The sequence below is a fragment of the Anarhichas minor genome, unplaced genomic scaffold, assembly GCF_050575085.1.
Source record: "Anarhichas minor isolate MPS153535 unplaced genomic scaffold, ASM5057508v1 ptg000007l, whole genome shotgun sequence".
NCBI classification, from domain to species: Eukaryota; Metazoa; Chordata; class Actinopteri; order Perciformes; family Anarhichadidae; genus Anarhichas; species Anarhichas minor.
The window spans coordinates 4,559,128-4,578,452 of NW_027466453.1; the positions used below are offsets into that span (position 1 = coordinate 4,559,128).

The 19,325-nt window shown below is 44.5% G+C and overlaps 2 protein-coding genes across 2 annotated transcripts; one reads left to right on the top strand and one right to left on the bottom strand.

The window, feature by feature from the left end:
• The first annotated feature begins 790 nt into the window (after positions 1-790).
• LOC142945240 (ferritin, liver middle subunit-like) lies at positions 791-2,599 on the top strand. Its single transcript, XM_076086659.1, has 4 exons — positions 791-892; positions 1,868-2,014; positions 2,217-2,315; positions 2,444-2,599. Exons 1-4 carry the CDS (start codon positions 791-793, stop codon positions 2,597-2,599), a joined length of 504 nt encoding a protein of 167 aa, XP_075942774.1.
• Positions 2,600-11,357: 8,758 nt separating this feature from the next.
• On the bottom strand, positions 11,358-18,787 carry LOC142940649 (deoxyribonuclease-1-like). The gene is made up of 8 exons (XM_076083091.1): positions 18,650-18,787; positions 18,080-18,168; positions 17,832-17,918; positions 15,885-15,994; positions 12,425-12,537; positions 12,165-12,316; positions 11,969-12,062; positions 11,358-11,546 (listed from the first exon to the last, which is right to left on the bottom strand). The coding sequence occupies exons 1-8, from the start codon at positions 18,785-18,787 to the stop codon at positions 11,499-11,501; spliced, it is 831 nt and encodes a 276-aa protein (XP_075939206.1). The 3' UTR covers positions 11,358-11,498.
• Between the last annotated feature and the right edge of the window lie 538 nt (positions 18,788-19,325).

A 19,325-nucleotide genomic window follows, 5' to 3' on the forward strand; every position in this document is an offset into this window, starting at 1 on the left:
AAATTCATAAAAAAGTCAAGAGCACTATTAAACAGAGGATTGGAAGTTATTCTGATGTTTATCATTTGCAGTTGCAAGTACTTGCATTCAACGATTTTGAGACCAGAAACAGTTTTCTATTTGTATTTAAATATGTCCTGATGTATTGTAGTTTATACAACAGTAGAGGATTTGTGTCTATATGTAGGAGTATTCAGTTTTCTAAATCTAAATGTACAGTTTTATATCTTTATGCTGTTTGTATAAAGGGAAAATGATAACTTCACAACCCACCTTTGCACACATAAATTGCACACTCAGCCTATTCAGTCTTTGAATTTACATTCATATATAATTCAGTTTATTGTCTTTTGAGATAATAACAAAAAGTGCTTCGTCATTGCACGTGTGAATAAATCAATGGAATATGAAAAACCTGTTTTTCCCCGAATGAGGAAGGGGGATGCGACCTCATCCCTCGTCTCACAGCTCTGCCGCTGTCTGAGCTCAGTGATTGGCGGAAATGCGTGGAGTGACGTAACGTGTGTCACGAGCTCCGGCAAGGGTATAAAACCGCGGAGCGAGACGTTTACCATTCACACCAGGGAGAGAAACCACAAGGAGTTCTTGCTTCAACAGTGTTTGAACGGAACTTCTTCCTTTGTCCCGCGTACTACTTCTTCTACTCTGCATTCCGGACACGACAAACCTTTATTACTTGAACACTACCGAGAAAGTCGTCGTTAAGCTATTTTTTGTACCGTTTTGCTAAGAAAACAAGAGAAGAAACCCGCAAGAAACGCCAGCTACAATGGAGTCTCAGGTCCGTCAGAACTACCACCGCGACTGCGAGGCCGCCGTCAACCGGATGGTCAACATGGAGCTGTTCGCCTCTTACACCTACACTTCCATGGTGAGAAGAACACTTCAATTTATTGTATCTTCGTATTAATGTATGCTAAGTATCTGCATCTATTGTATGTCTTGATATAAAAAAACATTGGCTGTTAAAGAATAAATATAAAATACAATTGTCATTAAATTGATTGTGTTTTATAAGTAATGCAGTATGGCAGCACTGTTTCTCTGCATCTCTCACTTGTTTATCTGATGGTTGCCAGATAAGGAGTGTTTTATCCCCCACTCGCCACATTGAGTCAAACATGCTGAGTCATGTTTATGCTGTTTTTTTAACTTCTTCAAACGTGACGCTGGTCTGTGTCCAAACCGACTAGACCAGGGGTCTTCAACAGGGGGTCCGCGAAACTTTTGATTGATTAGACTTTCTTTCTTTTTTTTCAAAACATGAATCTGCCCATTATTTTAATAGTTCAGTATTGTATGCAAGATAACAGGTATGTTTATGCATGGCACTAATGGGACATCACTCATTTTTGTTTCCACATTCATGTTTAAAAAAACATCACTTTGAATAGCTTGTATGCATGATTATCATGCAATTGACAATGTTGATATTGGTATCAGCTGACAAGGTATGCTTATCAATGGCAGTGGCACGGCCACCCTACTCACTGTACCTTGCACATGTTTAAAATAAAAACATGAATATATGAACCTGTGTATTATTCGAATAGCTTAGTATTGAATGTACAATATAGATGGTACTAGGCCCATTTAATATAAAACACAATATAAATAGTCGGGGGTCCCTGCTCCATCTCTCTATCAGTTGGGGGGGGTCCTTGGCCTGAAAAACGTTGACGACCCCTGGACTAGACCTTTCAAAACTATGACTCGTGTGCCTGACAACTACTTTGTTGCCTAACTACAGTTTGTCACAACCTTTTTCTTTTTTAAATAATGGGTGACGTCTGCTAATCACAGTTCTAACCTCCGCTCTTCCTCCCCTCTTGTCCCTTGTTTACAGGCCTTTTACTTCTCCCGTGACGATGTGGCCCTCGAAGGCTTCGCCCATTTCTTCAAGGAGAACAGCGACGAGGAGAGGGAGCACGCCCAGAAGCTGCTGGCCTTCCAGAACAACAGGGGAGGACGCATCTTCCTCCAGGACCTGAAGGTCGGTGCACACTGGAGGACTGGCCCCGTTGAAACGTGTCTTACTGCACCTTGTCTGTCTAGGACAAATAAACTGGGATTAACCTGCAGCAGTGGGACACTCTGTCCCTCCCGTTTACCACCAATTATTATCATGACCGTTCAGTCTGCTATAATTGAATGTTTTTCCCTCCGTAGAAACCAGAACGTGATGAGTGGGGCAGCGGGCTGGAGGCCATGCAGTGCGCCCTGCAGCTGGAGAGAACGTCAACCAGGCCCTGCTGGACCTGCACAAACTGGCTTCTGACAACGTAGACCCTCATGTAAGTGTGAATTAGTGCCGCGTGGTCTGCCAAAGACGGTCCCGGCTACACCACAAACTCGTGTGCTCTAGCATTCGTCTGTACGCGTAGTAATCTCTCTCTCTCTCTCTCTCGTCTCCGTTCCTCAGATGTGCAACTTCCTGGAGACCCACTACCTGAACGAGCAGGTGGAGGCCATCAAGAAGCTGGGCGACTACATCTCCAACCTCTCCCGCATGGACGCCAACAAAAACAAGATGGCGGAGTACCTGTTCGACAAGCACACCCTGGGGGCAAAGAGCTAAATATGCAAAGTCTCAGGGTTGAGCCTGGAGGGAAGATGTGGCACACAGGCTTTAAACGCACCCTTCTGCTCCAGTGAGCGTGAATTTAAATCTAATCTGCTTGACCTGTGGAGTTGATGAGTTCTGGTGGTGTCACTGGGTTTTTTAAATGTCATTTAAGGATAGATATTTATAAGGTGATGACTTTGCCCTCATTACCTCTAAATCTCCTCTTGTGTGACATTTGAACGACTGTTTCTGATCTGTTCTTAATCTGAATAAACATGTTGAGCTGGACTCTGTTGTCTGATCTGCATCTGTTACGCACCCTTTTCATATTGACTTAAAAGCTGTTATGTTTACACACCATCGTTTATTAAACCAAAGTGCTGGTTAGTAGTCGGTAACTCCTAAATGGAGCTAATCTGTAACTCTTTCCCTTATAAAGTGTACATGCTCATGAATGACTGCACCGCCTTTAATCCACAAGAACTGCCATCAAGTCACCAGAGCTTTACTCTCTGGTTTTTCCTTCTCAGCAGGACATTTATATTTATTTTCCCCACAGTTCAACAAAGTGAAAGTCCTGATTCCTCCCAGGCTACATTTTCTTTTTTTTACTGAATAAACAAAGGAATTCTGAAACGGCACACTGCCACATAACTTAATTATGAAATCCTCATGATTTTAAGAGTTTAAATTACATGTTTTTATTGCCCTGCATTGTTGGAAGGAAACTGTGTACAGAATATATCTAATTTTGTTTATACAAATTTGCCACAAGGGGCTCTGTACAGCAGGGTCTGAAATTACATTATTTTTTTACTGTGGCAGCCAAGTATTTAAAGAGAACTTTGAAAGCATTCAGAAATGATTCATTGCTAAGAGTGTCATTCATGAAATGGTCAAAGTATGTCATAAATATGTCACAAAAAGCCATCAATCAATCATGACGGATTGGTGGAATTTGATTTCCACCAATCATTTGACAATGACAGTATGTTGTATAGTGTCCTGGCATTTGGTTGTATTTTCCTGTTATATTTTGATAAGTTCACTCACCCAGTCATGATTGGTTTAAAGAATCCTTATAGTAGAGCCCTGCATGGGAAGTATTACTTTAAATACCTCTCAGAACAGCTGTATGATGTCTTCAGTTCCACTGGAGGAGAACAAGACCCCCATGATGTCATTAGGATCATATGAGCTCGGGCTTGGACATTTTTATTTTTTTCACCCACAGTTCAACGATGCATGCCATGCAGGTTGAGATCCTGTATACAAGAGTGATGTAACTTCTGTGAAAAGAGCTGAGTCATCTGCTTCTGAAGCCAACAACAAACCACATGAGCGATCCTGGAAGTTCCTAGAACGAAGGCCTCCTGAATACTACAATGTAAAGAATCTGGCTTAGACGAGATGGGATGAGGGCGAAGTAGTCGAGGTGTTTCTTGAAAAATGAATGCATCTTCAGAGAGCGTGTCGTTTTTCAAATCAAAGTGTGGCCCTTTGCACTGCGGCCAAACCAACCACACTACACTCTCATCAAGATTAACACCTGGCTGGAAACTATGGTGCCACTCCTCATAAAAGTCTGGAATGTGTTACGTGATTACGTCATCTTTAAAAATAAAAAATGTAAACAGAGACAGCTGGAATGTAGCAGTTATGTTAACTAGCCTGGATGCTATGCTAACTACCAGCAATGATGGGACGAATATATTGAAAAGCGAACATGTCGCAACATGCAATGTGTTTTGTTGAATTTCTGTCAAATAAAAATAAAAAAACACTGGAGACAGATTATTTATATTTTGAACTCAACACTCAAATTTCAATACTAATTCATTTTTACCGTCCCTCATGCTCCCACAAGCCTTTCTCTCGCCGTGACCTTTCACCTGTCCGGTGCACAGGCATGAACCCCCCGAACAGCTCAGCGGACCGTGAGGAGATACTCACTGGAGTTGACAAAAATTGGATTAGAATCGCTGACTTGCACCTGTAAGTGTTTCTGTTAGTGGTACGCTAGCCCTCATGGCGCCATACTTACTGTGTGCCAGATGAGACGAGAGGCCTAAAGGAAGCAACTCTTAAGACCCGACATGATTACACGTTCGCCCTCTCGTTGGCCAGCACTGCAAACATTCTTACTGTAGTTTTAGCTGATACATAACTACCACAATTTTATACTAGTTAAAGAAAAAGAAAAAATCTTCACAAGTGATCTTCACCAGCAGCATTAAATCAGCAGTTTAGAAATGAAATAATTGTTGTGACCCTTGACGTCCACCTGGCACTATACAAGTGGAAAGCTATTGGCTGAAAGTGCTGTATCACTTTATTAAAGATGATCTCTTGCGCTATTAACAAAAGCATGATATTCAAGTGTACAAGAGGACAAACCTCAACCCAAAATCTCAGTGTGTATTTCAGAGGCTGATAAATAACAGAGCATGTAGACTATTTCAAAGTCAGTTCCAAACAGTGATCAAATCACAGTTTAACTAAACACCATCATCCAAACCGCACTCTTTAGGGAGACCTGATGTCACTTATCTGACTCACATTGAACAGATATGAGCATGCATAAAGAAAAAGTTGCATTGAAACAGGACTGAGGCTTTTAGAAGCACGACTTTCATTAAAAACAAAAACGATAACAAACAATATGTAAGTACAGCATTTCCTTGGCTCCCCCATGTTATTTTAAAGCTAAGACCTTTCAGGCTTTTCAGACTCTATCGTGTCTCACAACAGTGCTGTGGTATTGAGTAATGCAATACAAAAAAGAAGAACACCTCGGTGGAAAACACATAATCAGCAGTTTTGAGATGTCGTGTTGTATAACGAGATAAAACAAGTTCAGCTGTATCGGGCCAAAGTTAACGACATAGATAAGCAAGGTCTATAGATGCCTTATTGGGAGTATTGGTTAACAATCCAGTGCTGGGTCGCTTTATAGAGAGAAGGCAAGGCCAGAACTCAGTATATAATCTCTGTTAACAAAATCATAAAAATGTCAAGAGCACTATTAAACAGAGGATTGGAAGTTATTCTGATGTTTATCATTTGCAGTTGCAAGTACTTGCATTCAACGATTTTGAGACCAGAAACAGTTTTCTATTTGTATTTAAATATGTCCTGATGTATTGTAGTTTATACAACAGTAGAGGGTTTGTGTCTATATGTAGGAGTATTCAGTTTTCTAAATCTAAATGTACAGTTTTATATCTTTATGCTGTTTGTATAAAGGGAAAATGATAACTCCACAACCCACCTTTGCACACATAAATTGCACACTCAGCCTATTCAGTCTTTGAATTTACATTCAAATATAATTCAGTTTATTGTCTTTTGAGATAATAACAAAAAGTGCTTCGTCATTGCACGTGTGAATAAATCAATGGAATATGAAAAACCTGTTTTTCCCCGAATGAGGAAGGGGGATGCGACCTCATCCCTCATCTCACAGCTCTGCCGCTGTCTGAGCTCAGTGATTGGCGGAAATGCGTGAGTGACGTAACGTGTGTCACGAGCTCTGGCAAGGGTATAAAACCGCGGAGCGAGACGTTTACCATTCACACCAGGGAGAGAAACCACAAGGAGTTCTTGCTTCAACAGTGTTTGAACGGAACTTCTTCCTTTGTCCCGCGTACTACTTCTTCTACTCTGCATTCCGGACACGACAAACCTTTATTACTTGAACACTACCGAGAAAGTCGCCGTTAAGCTATTTTTTGTACCGTTTTGCTAAGAAAACAAGAGAAGAAACCCGCAAGAAACGCCAGCTACAATGGAGTCTCAGGTCCGTCAACATGGAGCTGTTCGCCTCTTACACCTACACTTCCATGGTGAGAAGAACACTTCAATTTATTGTATCTTCGTATTAATGTATTAATGTATGCTAAGTATCTGCATCTATTGTATGTCTTGATATAAAAGAATAAATATAAAATACAATTGTCATGAAATTGATTGTGTTTTATAAGTAATGCAGTATGACAGCACTGTTTCTCTGCATCTCTCACTTGTTTATCTGATGGTTGCCAGATGAGCAGTGTTTTATCCCCCACTCGCCACATTGAGTCAAACACGCTGAGTCATGTTTGTGCTGTTTTTTGTTTTTGATTTTTTAACTTCTTCAAACATGACGCTGGTCTGTGTCCAAACCGACTAGACTCTTCAAAATCATGACTCATGTGCTGTTAGGTCCATAACTTCTGGACACTGGGAGAAATCCCTCCCCCCCCCCCCCCCCCTCCCCCCTCCCCCCTCCCTGCAGCCATGTGCTCTCAATCGCCTCCAAAACACAACAGCAGGTTTAAGTCAAACTCAAATAGATTTATTAGCCAAGAAGCATAAAAACGGATACAAACCGAATCACATTATTAATAACAAAACAAACGGAGGAGGTCTGACTCTCTCTCTCCCCACCCTCCCCCCTCAAGATCCTTTGTCCCTCCAAAGTTACATCTCTTAGCTCATCGATCACCTCACTGATTGGCTGAAGTCCAATAAGCCCCTCCCTTGACCCATTGTCCTAAACTTCACACCTCACCCAGCCACTTTACAACCCATTCCTCAAACCCCCACTCTTACAACACACCTCTTGGTCAAAACTTCCTAAAGTAAATGCATTGTAACATAATTCCATAATTAGGAGTTTAAAAACTTAAATTCCTCACAGTGCCTGACCACTACTTTGCTGCATAACTACTGTTTGGCACAACCTTTTTTTTTTTTTTTATTATTATTATATAATATAAATAATGGTGACGTCTGCTAATCACAGTTCTAACCTCCGCTCTTCCTCCCCTCTTGTCCCTTGTTTACAGGCCTTTTACTTCTCCCGTGACGATGTGGCCCTCGAAGGCTTCGCCCATTTCTTCAAGGAGAACAGCGACGAGGAGAGGGAGCACGCCCAGAAGCTGCTGACCTTCCAGAACAACAGGGGAGGACGCATCTTCCTCCAGGACCTGAAGGTCGGTACACACTGGAGGACTGGCCCCGTTGAGACGTGTCTTGCAGCACCCTGTCTGTCTAGGACAAATAAACTGGGATTAACCTGCAGCAGTGGGACACTCGGTCCCTCCCGTTTACCACCAATTATTATCATGACCGTTCAGTCTGCTATAATTGAATGTTTTTCCCTCCGTAGAAACCAGACCGTGATGAGTGGGGCAGCGGGCTGGAGGCCATGCAGTGCGCCCTGCAGCTGGAGAAGAACGTCAACCAGGCCCTGCTGGACCTGCACAAACTGGCTTCTGACAACGTCGACCCTCATGTAAGTGTGAATTAGTGCCGCGTGGTCTGCCAAAGACGGTCCCGGCTACACCACAAACTCGTGTGCTCTAGCATTCGTCTGTACGCGTAGTAATCTCTCTCTCTCGTCTCCGTTCCTCAGATGTGCGACTTCCTGGAGACCCACTACCTGAACGAGCAGGTGGAGGCCATCAAGAAGCTGGGCGACTACATCTCCAACCTCTCCCGCATGGACGCCAACAAAAACAAGATGGCGGAGTACCTGTTCGACAAGCACACCCTGGGGGCAAAGAGCTAAATATGCAAAGTCTCAGGGTTGAGCCTGGAGGGAAGATGTGGCACACAGGCTTTAAACGCACCCTTCTGCTCCAGTGAGCGTGAATTTAAATCTACTCTGCTTGACCTGTGGAGTTGATGAGTTCTGGTGGTGTCACTGGGTTTTTCAAATGTCATTTAAGGATAGATATTTATAAGGTGATGACTTTGCCCTCATTACCTCTAAATCTCCTCTTGTGTGACATTTGAATGACTGTTTCTGATCTGTTCTTAATCTGAATAAACATGTTGAGCTGGACTCTGTTGTCTGATCTGCATCTGTTACGCACCCTTTTCATATTGACTTAAAAGCTGTTATGTTTGCACACCATCGTTTATTAAACCAAAGTGCTGGTTAGTAGTCGGTAACTCCTAAATGGAGCTAATCTGTAACTCTTTCCCTTATAAAGTGTACATGCTCATGAATGACTGCACCGCCTTTAAATCTACAATAGCTACCATCAAGTCACCAGAGCTTTACTCTCTGGTTTTTCCTTCTCAGCAGGACATTTATATTTATTTTCCCCACAGTTCAATGAAGTCCCAGGCTACATTTTCTCTTATTACTGAATAAACAAAGGAATTCTGAAACGGCACACTGCCACATAACTTAATTATGAAATCCTCAAATGATTTTAAGAGTTTAAATTACATTTTTATTGGCCTGCATTGAAGGAAACCTTGTGTACAGAATATATCTAATTTAGTTTATACAAATTTGTCACAAGGGGCTCTGTACAGCAGGGTCTGAAATTACATTTTTTTTTACTGTGGTAGCCAAGTATTTAAAGAACTTTCAAAGCATTCAGAAATAATTCATTGCTAACAGTCATTCATGAAATAGTCAAAATATGTCACAAAAAGCCATCAATCAATCATGACAGGGTTTGGTGGAATTTGATTTCCACCAATCATTTGACAATGATAGTATGTCATATAGTGTCCTGGCATTTGGTTGTAGTTTCCTGTTATAGTTTGGTAAGTTCACTCACCCTGTCATGATTGGTTTAAAGAATCCTTATAGTAGAGCCCTGCATGGGAAGTACTACTTTAAATACCTCTCGGAACAGCTGTATGATGTCTTCAGTGCCACTGGAGGAGAACAAGACCCCCATGATGTCATAGTGATGTCATTGGGATGGGATCATGTGAGCTTGGACAGTATAAACTGAAAACATGCGTTGCAACAAACAGGTTTATAGTTTTGTTGTACTACATAATTCATTCATGTTACTCTGATTAAAAACATTTTTGCATGAAAGAAGAGTCCGAGGTGCATATTTACCTGCTTCTGTGAGTCGTGTGGGGAAGGAGAAGGCCTGTTGTGAGCAGGGCACAGAGGCTTTGCTTGTGTGAATCCCCGGAGGCTCCTCTGCAACTTCTCTCGGGAGGTTTTTATTTACCTGCACAGTGCATGTGACCGGGTCAGGCTGGAGGGGAGGGGTGAAGAGAGGAGGTGTGTTGCGGATGGGGATCGGGGTTTTCAGGTCAAGGAGACACGTTCGGAAAAATTGGCTCTCACAGTGGTTTAATGTGTCGGCTACAATGTGGCAGTCTTATTATAGAAATTCAAAGAATTTATGCTTTCGATTTGATTTAGTTTCTAGAATTATTCAACTCACCACCAACTCACTGTGTTGATAGGTAACATTTGCAGGGCTCCACAGCAGGGGCGGAGCCATCCAGGGCTCAGCCCAAACCTAAGGGGGGCCGGGGAGGGATTGGAAACCATTCATGGCAGCTATATACATTATTTTACAAGCCTTATGAGATAAAAAGAGGGCCTAAAAATCTGCCCATCATTCCCAAGGAAACAGTCATCCTGCAGAGCCCACATCCTATTTTGTATTTAATTGTTCTCCAACTGTTTAACAAAAATAGGTTTCAAGAATAATAATGCTTTTTACGCTAAATTTCACCCCACTCATGTATGTATGCATGTAACTTCAAAATAGTAACATAAGATCATTGTGCCATTTTTTAGGTGCCAGGAGTGAAAATAAATCCTCCTCACCATGTGTTGTGTTTAAAAATGATGAAGACAGTTGGAGAACAATTGTTGATCTGTGCACTTCACAGACCACGCCAGAGCGATCACCAAGTCCATGATGAGGAAGCCAACCATCGACAAGCTAACGTCCAACAGAGACGCCGACATCAAACACTTTGTCAACTTCATCACCAAAGACTCCATTCAGAAGTCGCTGGGCATGTATATGGAGATGCTTAAAAAGAGAAGGGGCTAGAGGAGAGAGGGGAAACTAATAGAATGATGCACTCAGTTGAAAAACGCATTCGGTGTCATATGTTCATTTGTGTCAATTGTGCTAAGATGGTTGAGTACAGCCCCCTGCAGCAGCTCACCTTCACTGTTCAACCAGCAAGCTGGTGGAACACTCACCATAATAAGTAGTTTGTTTGTTTCACTCATGTAGCAGAAAGGAACAACTGCATTCTGTTGCTAACCCTGTGTTGGACAATGACAATAACTTAACCTTGAACCTTGACAGACACCAGTGATTCAGTGACATAAATGTTTTCTGTCCAAATTTCTAAATACTTTATTTAAAGTAACATCAATCCGTTACAATTTACCATCAAACCATATTTTGTGAAATATTCAGTATGCTAGTTAGCCAAAGCTTCACAGACCTGCTGTGCCCAGTTAAGGTTGCTAAGCGTTGATTGGACAATTGCTCTTCGGGGGAGGGCTTTAGTGAACAGTCAGTTATTGCCACAGGCCGGTCTCCACCGAGTGCCTAGCCTTGCTGTACCTTCATGAACCATAACTAATGAAAGTAACCCTGGGTGCATTTGAACAGCCCACAGTGGGCGATGCCTTTGTGATCTAACAGTTTTATCTACATTTAGCCTGAAATATCTGAAGCAATGATGGTTTTTGTTGTCAGAGGATTGATTCGTGTGATTAAGGAATGAAATGAAGCTGTTAAAAATCACATCGTCACTTTCATTTTTATCTTTAAAAATGATCCTCATAAAGTCTCTTTCGGTTTCAAGGCAACAGAGACAGACGTACTGCTACTACTGCTGGCGTCATGACATGCGGATAGCTTTAGTTTTTTGTGCAACGTTTTCGATACATACCTCTGAAAATGTTGCTGCTACTTGATACAATAAAGGTGAATGGACTTTTGTTTGTGCTGCTTCAAACATTGAAAGAAATGACAATAAAACAGAATAGCAGAAATAATTTCTTTATTTTGGTCTAGTCAATTCAATGCTGCATGGTTGCAGCGGGTTCCCCCACTGAGTCATCATTATCCCAATTCACCGTGGAGGTCTCTGCAACGGTTTTGGCACTCATGATTCAGGTACCCTTTTACTTCAGCGTCACCTCCACAGGGAAATGGTCGCTGACAGCCAATGCCTGAGAGAGAGAGAGAGAGAGAGAAAGAGAGAGAGAGAGAGAGAGAGAGAGAGTGATTTGAATGTGAATGTTAAATGTACTTGCTTTAACACTACATGTCATTCACCCATTCACACCCTTTCACACTCTGATGGCAGGGGGAGCCATGCAAAATGCCACCTGTCCATCAGGACTAAGCATTCAGGACTAACTGACATTCATCCCACACATACACTGAAGGCACAGCTTTCAGGAGCCATCCTCTGATTGAAGGACGACCTGCTGTAGCACCGAGCCATAGCCTAGTTCTATGTCCGTTCTACTCCATTTATTTCTATGGTGAAAACATGAAAGTGTTAAACTGCTCTTAATAGACCCGGTCTTTTTGTAAATTGACTGATGTGAATTCTATCACAGAGAGTTAAAGCTAAAGTTGTTTTTACCTGCTGCTCGGTGAGACCAAAGGCCTTCATGAAGTTGTAGACCTTAGCACTGCCAGTCACCACTCGCTTCATCATGTCATCAGTGACCACAATCCTGCAGATACAGGAAGAGGAGTGGAATTTAGAGTGTGTACACCTGATTGTGTGTGTGTGTGTGTGTGTGTGTGTGTGTGTGTGTGTGTGTGTGTGTGTGCACCTGTCATAAGGGAAGCCGGTTTTCACTGCAGTTTCCTGATCGTTGGTGATCAGCCAGTGGAAACTCTTGTTCGTGAAGAGGCGGATCTTCTTCCAGTCGGAGTCTTTTACATAAGTGCCGCCAGCGTTGAAGTCGCCCAGCAGCACGATGTTCTGCAGGGAGAGGATACATAGTTTCAACCATCCCCATCTCATATTTTAACAAATTAATCATCCAGTTTTAAAAAAAAAGAATTGTGTTTTCTGGAGGAGAACATTCACTTTGGTGTTCAAGCGGGTGTTGACATCAGTCGCCACGTCATAGAGGGCATCGATTTGCAGCACAGCCTTGTCTGGAGAGGTGTGCTGGGGGATCAGAACAAACTTCCCCACAGCTATAAAACAAGAGGAAGGAGAAAGGAGTGAGTGAACGAAGAGGGAAATGCGAGATGACAAGAGACAAGTTGATGTTTTGGATATGGCAGACATGATTCATACAAAAAAGTGAGCTCACTGTCTTTTAAATGTGGCAGCACAGAGTTGCCGGCCCTATTTGGCGGACATAAATACTGTATGGCAGTCAGAATTCTACTGAAGACAAAACATTTTTTAAAGGGGCCTTGGTGACCAACGGATCGTGACCTCAGAATCTCTCACACACGTCTGGTCAGCCCGAATAAACACCATGGAGCAGCCACCCTGTGGACCCACCACCCGCAGGGACACGCATCGGGGTCGGGTGCTATGCAGACCGGGCGGTAGGTCGGGCGGGAGGCCCGGGCATGCCGATCGCCGGCGACATAGACTAGCTCTAGGGACGTGGAACGTCACCTCGCTAGCGGGGAAAGAGCCGGAGCTGGTGCAGGAGGTGGAGCGATACCAGCTAGAAATAGTTGGACTCACCTCCACACACAGCGTTGGCTCTGGAACCAAGCTCCTGGAGAGGGGTTGGACTTTGTCCTTTTCCGGAGTTGCCCAGGGTGAGAGGCGCCGGGCGGGAGTGGGGATACTCACGAGCCCCCGGCTGAGCGCCGCTGTGTTGGAGTTCTCCCCGGAGAGCGAGAGGGTCGCCTCCATGCGCCTACGGGTTGCGGGGAGCAAGGCTCTGACTGTGGTTTGTGCTTATGCACCAAACAGCAGTTCAGAGTATCCGGCCTTCTTGGAGTCGGTGGGAGGGGTCCTGGAAAGGGCGCCGCCTACCGACTCCATAGTTCTCCTGGGGGACTTCAACACTCACGTTGGCAATGACGGAGAAACCTGGCGGGGGGTGATTGGGAGGAACGGCTTGCCCGATCTGAACCCAAATGGTGTTTCGTTATTGGACTTCTGTGCTTGCCACGGTTTGGCCATAACGAACACTATGTTCGAACATAAGGTGGCTCATAAGTGTACCTGGTACCAGAACACCTTAGGCTGGAGATAAATGATCGACTTTGTAATCGTATCATTTGATTTGCGGCCGTATGTCTTGGACACTCGGGTGAAGAGAGGAGCAGAGCTGTCAACTGATCACCACCTGGTGGTGAGTTGGATCAGATGGCAGGGGAACCGGTTGGAAAGACCCGGTAAACCCAAACGTGTAGTGAGGGTAAACTGGGAACGTCTGGCGGAGGAACCTGTCCGGGAGGTCTTTAACTCCCACCTCCGGAAGAACTTCTCACACATCCCGAGGGAGGTTGGGGACACGGAATCCGAGTGGACCATGTTCAAAGCCTCTATTGTGGATGCGGCCGCTAGGAGCTGTGGCCGGAAGGTCATCGGTGCCTGTCGTGGCGGCAACCCGAGAACCCGGTGGTGGACACCGGAGGTGAGGGAAGCCGTCAAGCTGAAGAAGGAGACCTTCAAGGCCTGGTTGGCCCAGGGGTCTCCTGAAGCAGCTGACAGGTATCGGCAGGCCAGAAGGGCTGCAGCTGCGGTGGTCGCGAATGCTAAAACTCGGGCATGGGAGGAGTTCGGGGAGGCCATGGAGAAGGACTTTCGGTTGGCCTCAAGGAGGTTCTGGCAAACCATCCGACGGCTCAGGAAGGGAAAGCAGGGCTTACCCCAGGCTGTTCTCAGCAGGGGGGGGGGAACTGCTAACCCGGACGGAGGACATCGTCGGGCGGTGGAAAGAGCACTTTGAGGAACTCCTAAACCCGACCAACATGTCCTCTGCAGAGGAGGCAGCGCCTGAGGACCTAGGGGGAGGCTCACCCATATCCCTGGCAGAGGTCGCTGAGGTAGTTAAAAAGCTCCGTGGTGGCAAGGCGCCGGGGGTGGATGAGATCCGCCCTGAGATGCTGAAGGCGCTGGACATAGTTGGGCTGTCCTGGCTGACACGCCTCTTCAATGTCGCATGGGGGTCGGGATCAGTGCCCATGGAATGGCAGACCGGGGTGGTGGTTCCCATCTTCAAAAAGGGGGACCGGAGAGTGTGCTCGAATTACCGGGGTATCACACTACTCAGCCTCCCGGGGAAGGCTTATGCCAGGGTGCTGGAAAGGAGGCTCCGACCGCTTGTCGAACCTCAGATTCAAGAGGAGCAGTGCGGATTCCGTCCCGGCCGTGGAACAGTGGACCAGCTCTTTACCCTCGCAAGACTACTGGAGGGGCTCTGGGAGTTTGCCCAACCAGTCTACATGTGCTTTGTGGACTTGGAGAAGGCTTTCGCCGCCTCTCTGCTATTTGCAGATGATGTGGTCCTGTTAGCCTCCAGCATTCACTGGGACGGTTTGCAGCCGAGTGTGAAGCGGCGGGGATGAGAGTTAGCACCTCCAAATCTGAGGCCATGGTGCTCTGCCGGAAACCGGTGGATTGCTCCCTCCAGGTGGGGACGGAGTGCCTACCTCAAGCGAAGGAGTTTAAGTATCTCGGGGTCTTGTTCACGAGTGAGGGTAAGATGGAGCGGGAGATCGACAGACGGATCGGTGCAGCTGCAGCAGTAAAGCAGGCGCTGCACCGGACCGTCTTGGTGAAGAGGGAGCTGAGCCAGAAGGCAAAGCTCTCAATTTACCACTCGGTCTACGTTCCTACCCTCACCTATGGTCACGAACTCTGGGTCGTGACCGAAAGGACAAGGTCGCGGCTACAAGCGGCCGAAATGAGCTTCCTCCGTAGGGTGGCCGGGCTCAGCCTTAGAGATAGGGTAAGGAGCTCGGTCATCAGGAGGGAGCTTGGAGTCGAGCCGCTACTCCTTCGCGTCGAAAGGAGTCAGCTGAGGTGGTTCGGGCATCTAATTAGGATGCCTCCTGGACGCCTCCCACTGGAGGTTTTCCAGGCACGTCCAACTGGGAAGAGACCCCGGGGAAGACCCAGAACACGCTGGAGAGATTACATCTCCCAGCTGGCCTGGGAATGCCTCGGGATCCCCAGAATGAGCTGGAACATGTTGCCGGTGAGAGGGAGGTCTGGGTCGGCCTGCTTGACCTGCTGCCACCGCGACCCGACCCCGGATAAGCGGTGGAAAATGGATGGATGGATGGAAAAAAGTGAGCTCACTGTCTTTTAAATGTGACAGCACAGAGTTGCCGGCCCTATTTGGCGGACATAAATACTGTATGGCAGTCAGAATTCTACTGAAGACAAAACATTTTTTAAAGGGGCCTTGGTGACCAACGGATCGTGACCTCAGAATCTCTCACACACGTCTGGTGTTTAGTTCTCAGTTGGTCGCCTAACGAGAGAGGCAATCTACATCACTGGCGTCCTACAGTGAGGAAGAGTTATCGCTCTCTGTTCTTTGCCGCACTCTTTCAGAGCCTACCGGTTTGTGTGGAGGAGAACTCAGCGATGAAGGGCGGCCGGCTGAAGCGAGTGTAGAAACCGGAAGGGTCTTTGTAGGTGTAGGATCTACCCACGGACACTATCCCCACCCTGCAGAGGAAAGATAGTCCTTAACCACATCTCTCACTTCCTGTAAACACATTGCTTTTGAAGTAGTCTTCAAAAAGCGGTTAAAGTTCATCAACTCTTTCTTGTAGTCAGCTATTCACAGCATTGCTGGAGCATTTTCACAAGTTGTTTATCATCGTCGTTTATCGGTCCTGTGACCACTCGGGAGCAGCTTGACCGGTCCTGAATGTGTGAATGGATGTGGTAATGTGCAGATGTGTCATGTTTGCTGTTTTTGCCGAACAAATTTACGTATAATTACCAAAGGAAGACTGTATTACTAAATACAGCTGGACCAAAACGTACTCTGTATTCACCAGTATTCTTTGCAGAAATTAGATTTCATGATGTGTTTGGTGTTTTTAAAGTGGGCTATTTATATAGTAGATAGTATGCTGTATAGGCTATCCTGTTTTTTTATATGACACTCTATATAATATGGTAATTTCAAATGTATTTACATTTTTCACAACACATCTGCAAGCAATTTGCATTCAAAAAGGAACAGTGTGTAGGATTTTGGGGGATCTATTGGCAGAGTGATGTTTGTTGCATGTTTTCATCACCTGAAACTACGAATCGTTGCGTTTCTGTTAGCTTAGAATGAGTCTTTCATAGCTACATAGAGAGTGTGTCTTCTTCACGGAGTCCTCCGTGTTTCTACAGTAGCCCAGAATGGACAAACCAAACGCTGGCTTTTTGTGTTACCTGAAGGCGCCTATAGTTTTCCGACATCCTTGTAAAAGGAGGGATGAGCGAAGAGGCGTTGAGTTGGTTTGAATCTGCAACCTCACCACTAGATGCTCCTAAATCCTGCACACTGGCCCTTTAAGTGCCTTTGTTGAGAAATTGCATTTGATGGCACGAAAAGCTGTCAAAAGTGTAGAGTTTTCTAGCGCAGCATGTGACACATGATCACCCATATTTACCTTAAACTCTGATCTGCTAATATCTGTACTGAACCATCTTTCATAACAACCAGTGGTGGGGAGTAACCGTGTTATGTGGATTATGTTGTGGAACAATCTGTGGATTAATCTGTGGACTCTTTGAGTGTGTCGAGATAAACAGCGATACTTTTAGGAAGAAAGGAAGTTGTTTCACCAACTTGTACGAGGGAAATTGGATCAATAAAACCTTTTTTTTCTTTCACCTACGAGCAGTGTGTGAGCTATGTGCATAGGACCAGAAACACGTGTCAATTTAAGGTTTACATTCTGCTGCAAGTTTTGGACGCTATACACATGTACAATTTGAGTTACTTGTACTTGAGTGTTTCCATTTCCTGTTACTAAATACGTCCGCCCCACTACATCTCAGAGGCAAATATTTACAATGAAGGTTTACTTCAGTTACTTTACTTAAGGTTACTTTTCAGATTGTGCTTTCACATACAAAACATGTAACATACATTGTAACATGACGCATTGGTACAGATTAAACTGCCCAACAGTATATCAATTAGTTCAAATTGGCTCCACCAAGACCAGCTAACAATAATAATCTAGCATTGTAATCTATTACTCTGACAGGGCTCAGTCTGCTGCATTATGTGGTTATACTTGTGATACTTTATGTTTTTCTGATAATACTTATGTATTCGATGTTGAATGCTTGTAGTTGAGTATTTGAATTGTAATGTTGGCTACTTTTACATGAGTAGTTTTCTGGCACTAATCGCTGACAATAAGGACAAAGACACTGTGCAGATCTGAAGTATAACTTTAAAAGAGAAATAGTTTGTTTTCTGGTCACTGATGTGGGGTCTCAACGGAGGATTCCTGCAGAGGATCGGTTGTTTTTGCCTCTCTCTGTTTACCTGTAGAGGAAGAGATATCTCTCCTTGTGTGAACCAGCACCCAGAGGGTCGCTGTAGATGTACTTGTACACCAACTTAGGACACTCTCTGCGTAAACACACACAAACACACACAGATGTAGAGCATCATTTAGTTTGTCTCAAATCATAATGTGAGTTCATGAGCCGTCCAACTTAACTTCTACAGAAGGTCACTATATTCTGTGTGTAGTAATATAAGCACTATATAAGGTGTGTGGTTAGTCTAACTTCTTGACGGCCGTCATGAGTCTTTTGGTCACTTCCAGATCCGGGTCTCTGACCTCCTGGATCAGAATGATGTCGTAGCGACAGACAATCTGAGAAACAGAAAACAACACATATCTGATTAGAGTTCTTGCGGCAGTGCCGTCTTATTATATTAGTGGTCTGTTTAGTTTCATTCCATTCAAGTAGAGTTCTCCTGAAACAAAGAGAAACAGAACTAAAAGAGGTGAACCAACATAACATCTCCTTTTCCAGTCAAATTAAATAATCTGCGATGGTTATTGTTCTAGGTAATAAAGGGGTACTTCACTAATTCCTCACTTAAAAGCTTCACTGGTCATAACAGGGTTCAACGTTAATGTTTTTTTTTTTTAAATCACTTGCCCCCATATAACTTGTTTCATTTATTTAATCTTTGCTGTTATCAAATACTAACAAAGACCAAAGTCAGTAAACCTTGTGGTATTTTAACGTTACTCAGCGCTGTTCAAAATATATCCTCTTTATATCGATGAGATACAGTCTTAGAAAAAAGGAATATTGGATGCAAAAAACAAAAAAACATTTTCAGACCTCGCTGATGTAATTCATGAGAGTCACGTCTTTGGATTTCTTGTCTCCAAATGTCTGGATGTTGAAGGCTCCCAGCAGCAGGGAGGTAGACAGATGCAGTAGGACCAACAAGAGGCCCAACACACACACCCAACGCATCCTGAGCCAAAGAGGTCACATTAGTGTTTATATTTAAAATACATCATCCTAAATCTTGATTTCATGACACATGGACAGTTAGCATGTAATAGTTATTCTGCATGCTAGAGGAGCCTGAAAGACTCTCTGCCCTGCTGTGGGAGTCAGAGACGCACCAACACCTGCACCCCTGGACACACGCAGCAGGATCTCTATTCCTGGCAGTTTATCTCAAAGCGAGTCGGCAACCCGGCGTTTCATGTGCTGCTTTTTGCAGAAGCATCCTGTGTCACAGGGTGTGGTAGAGAACTCAAACGCAAACCAGGCAGAGTATCGTGAAGCAGGTGTTTATTAAACACAAATAGGAATCGTTATCATAACACAACAGGGAGTCCAAGCACAAGACAAGAGACGAGGGGGAAAGTCCAGCATGAACGAGACAAGGCAAGCAGACGGGGAAATCGGGAACAGAACGAGCAAAACGTGCCAGTAGAACACAATGATCTGGCAGTGAGTGACTGAGAGCCAGAGGTTTAAATAGTGGCTAGAACAGGTGAGG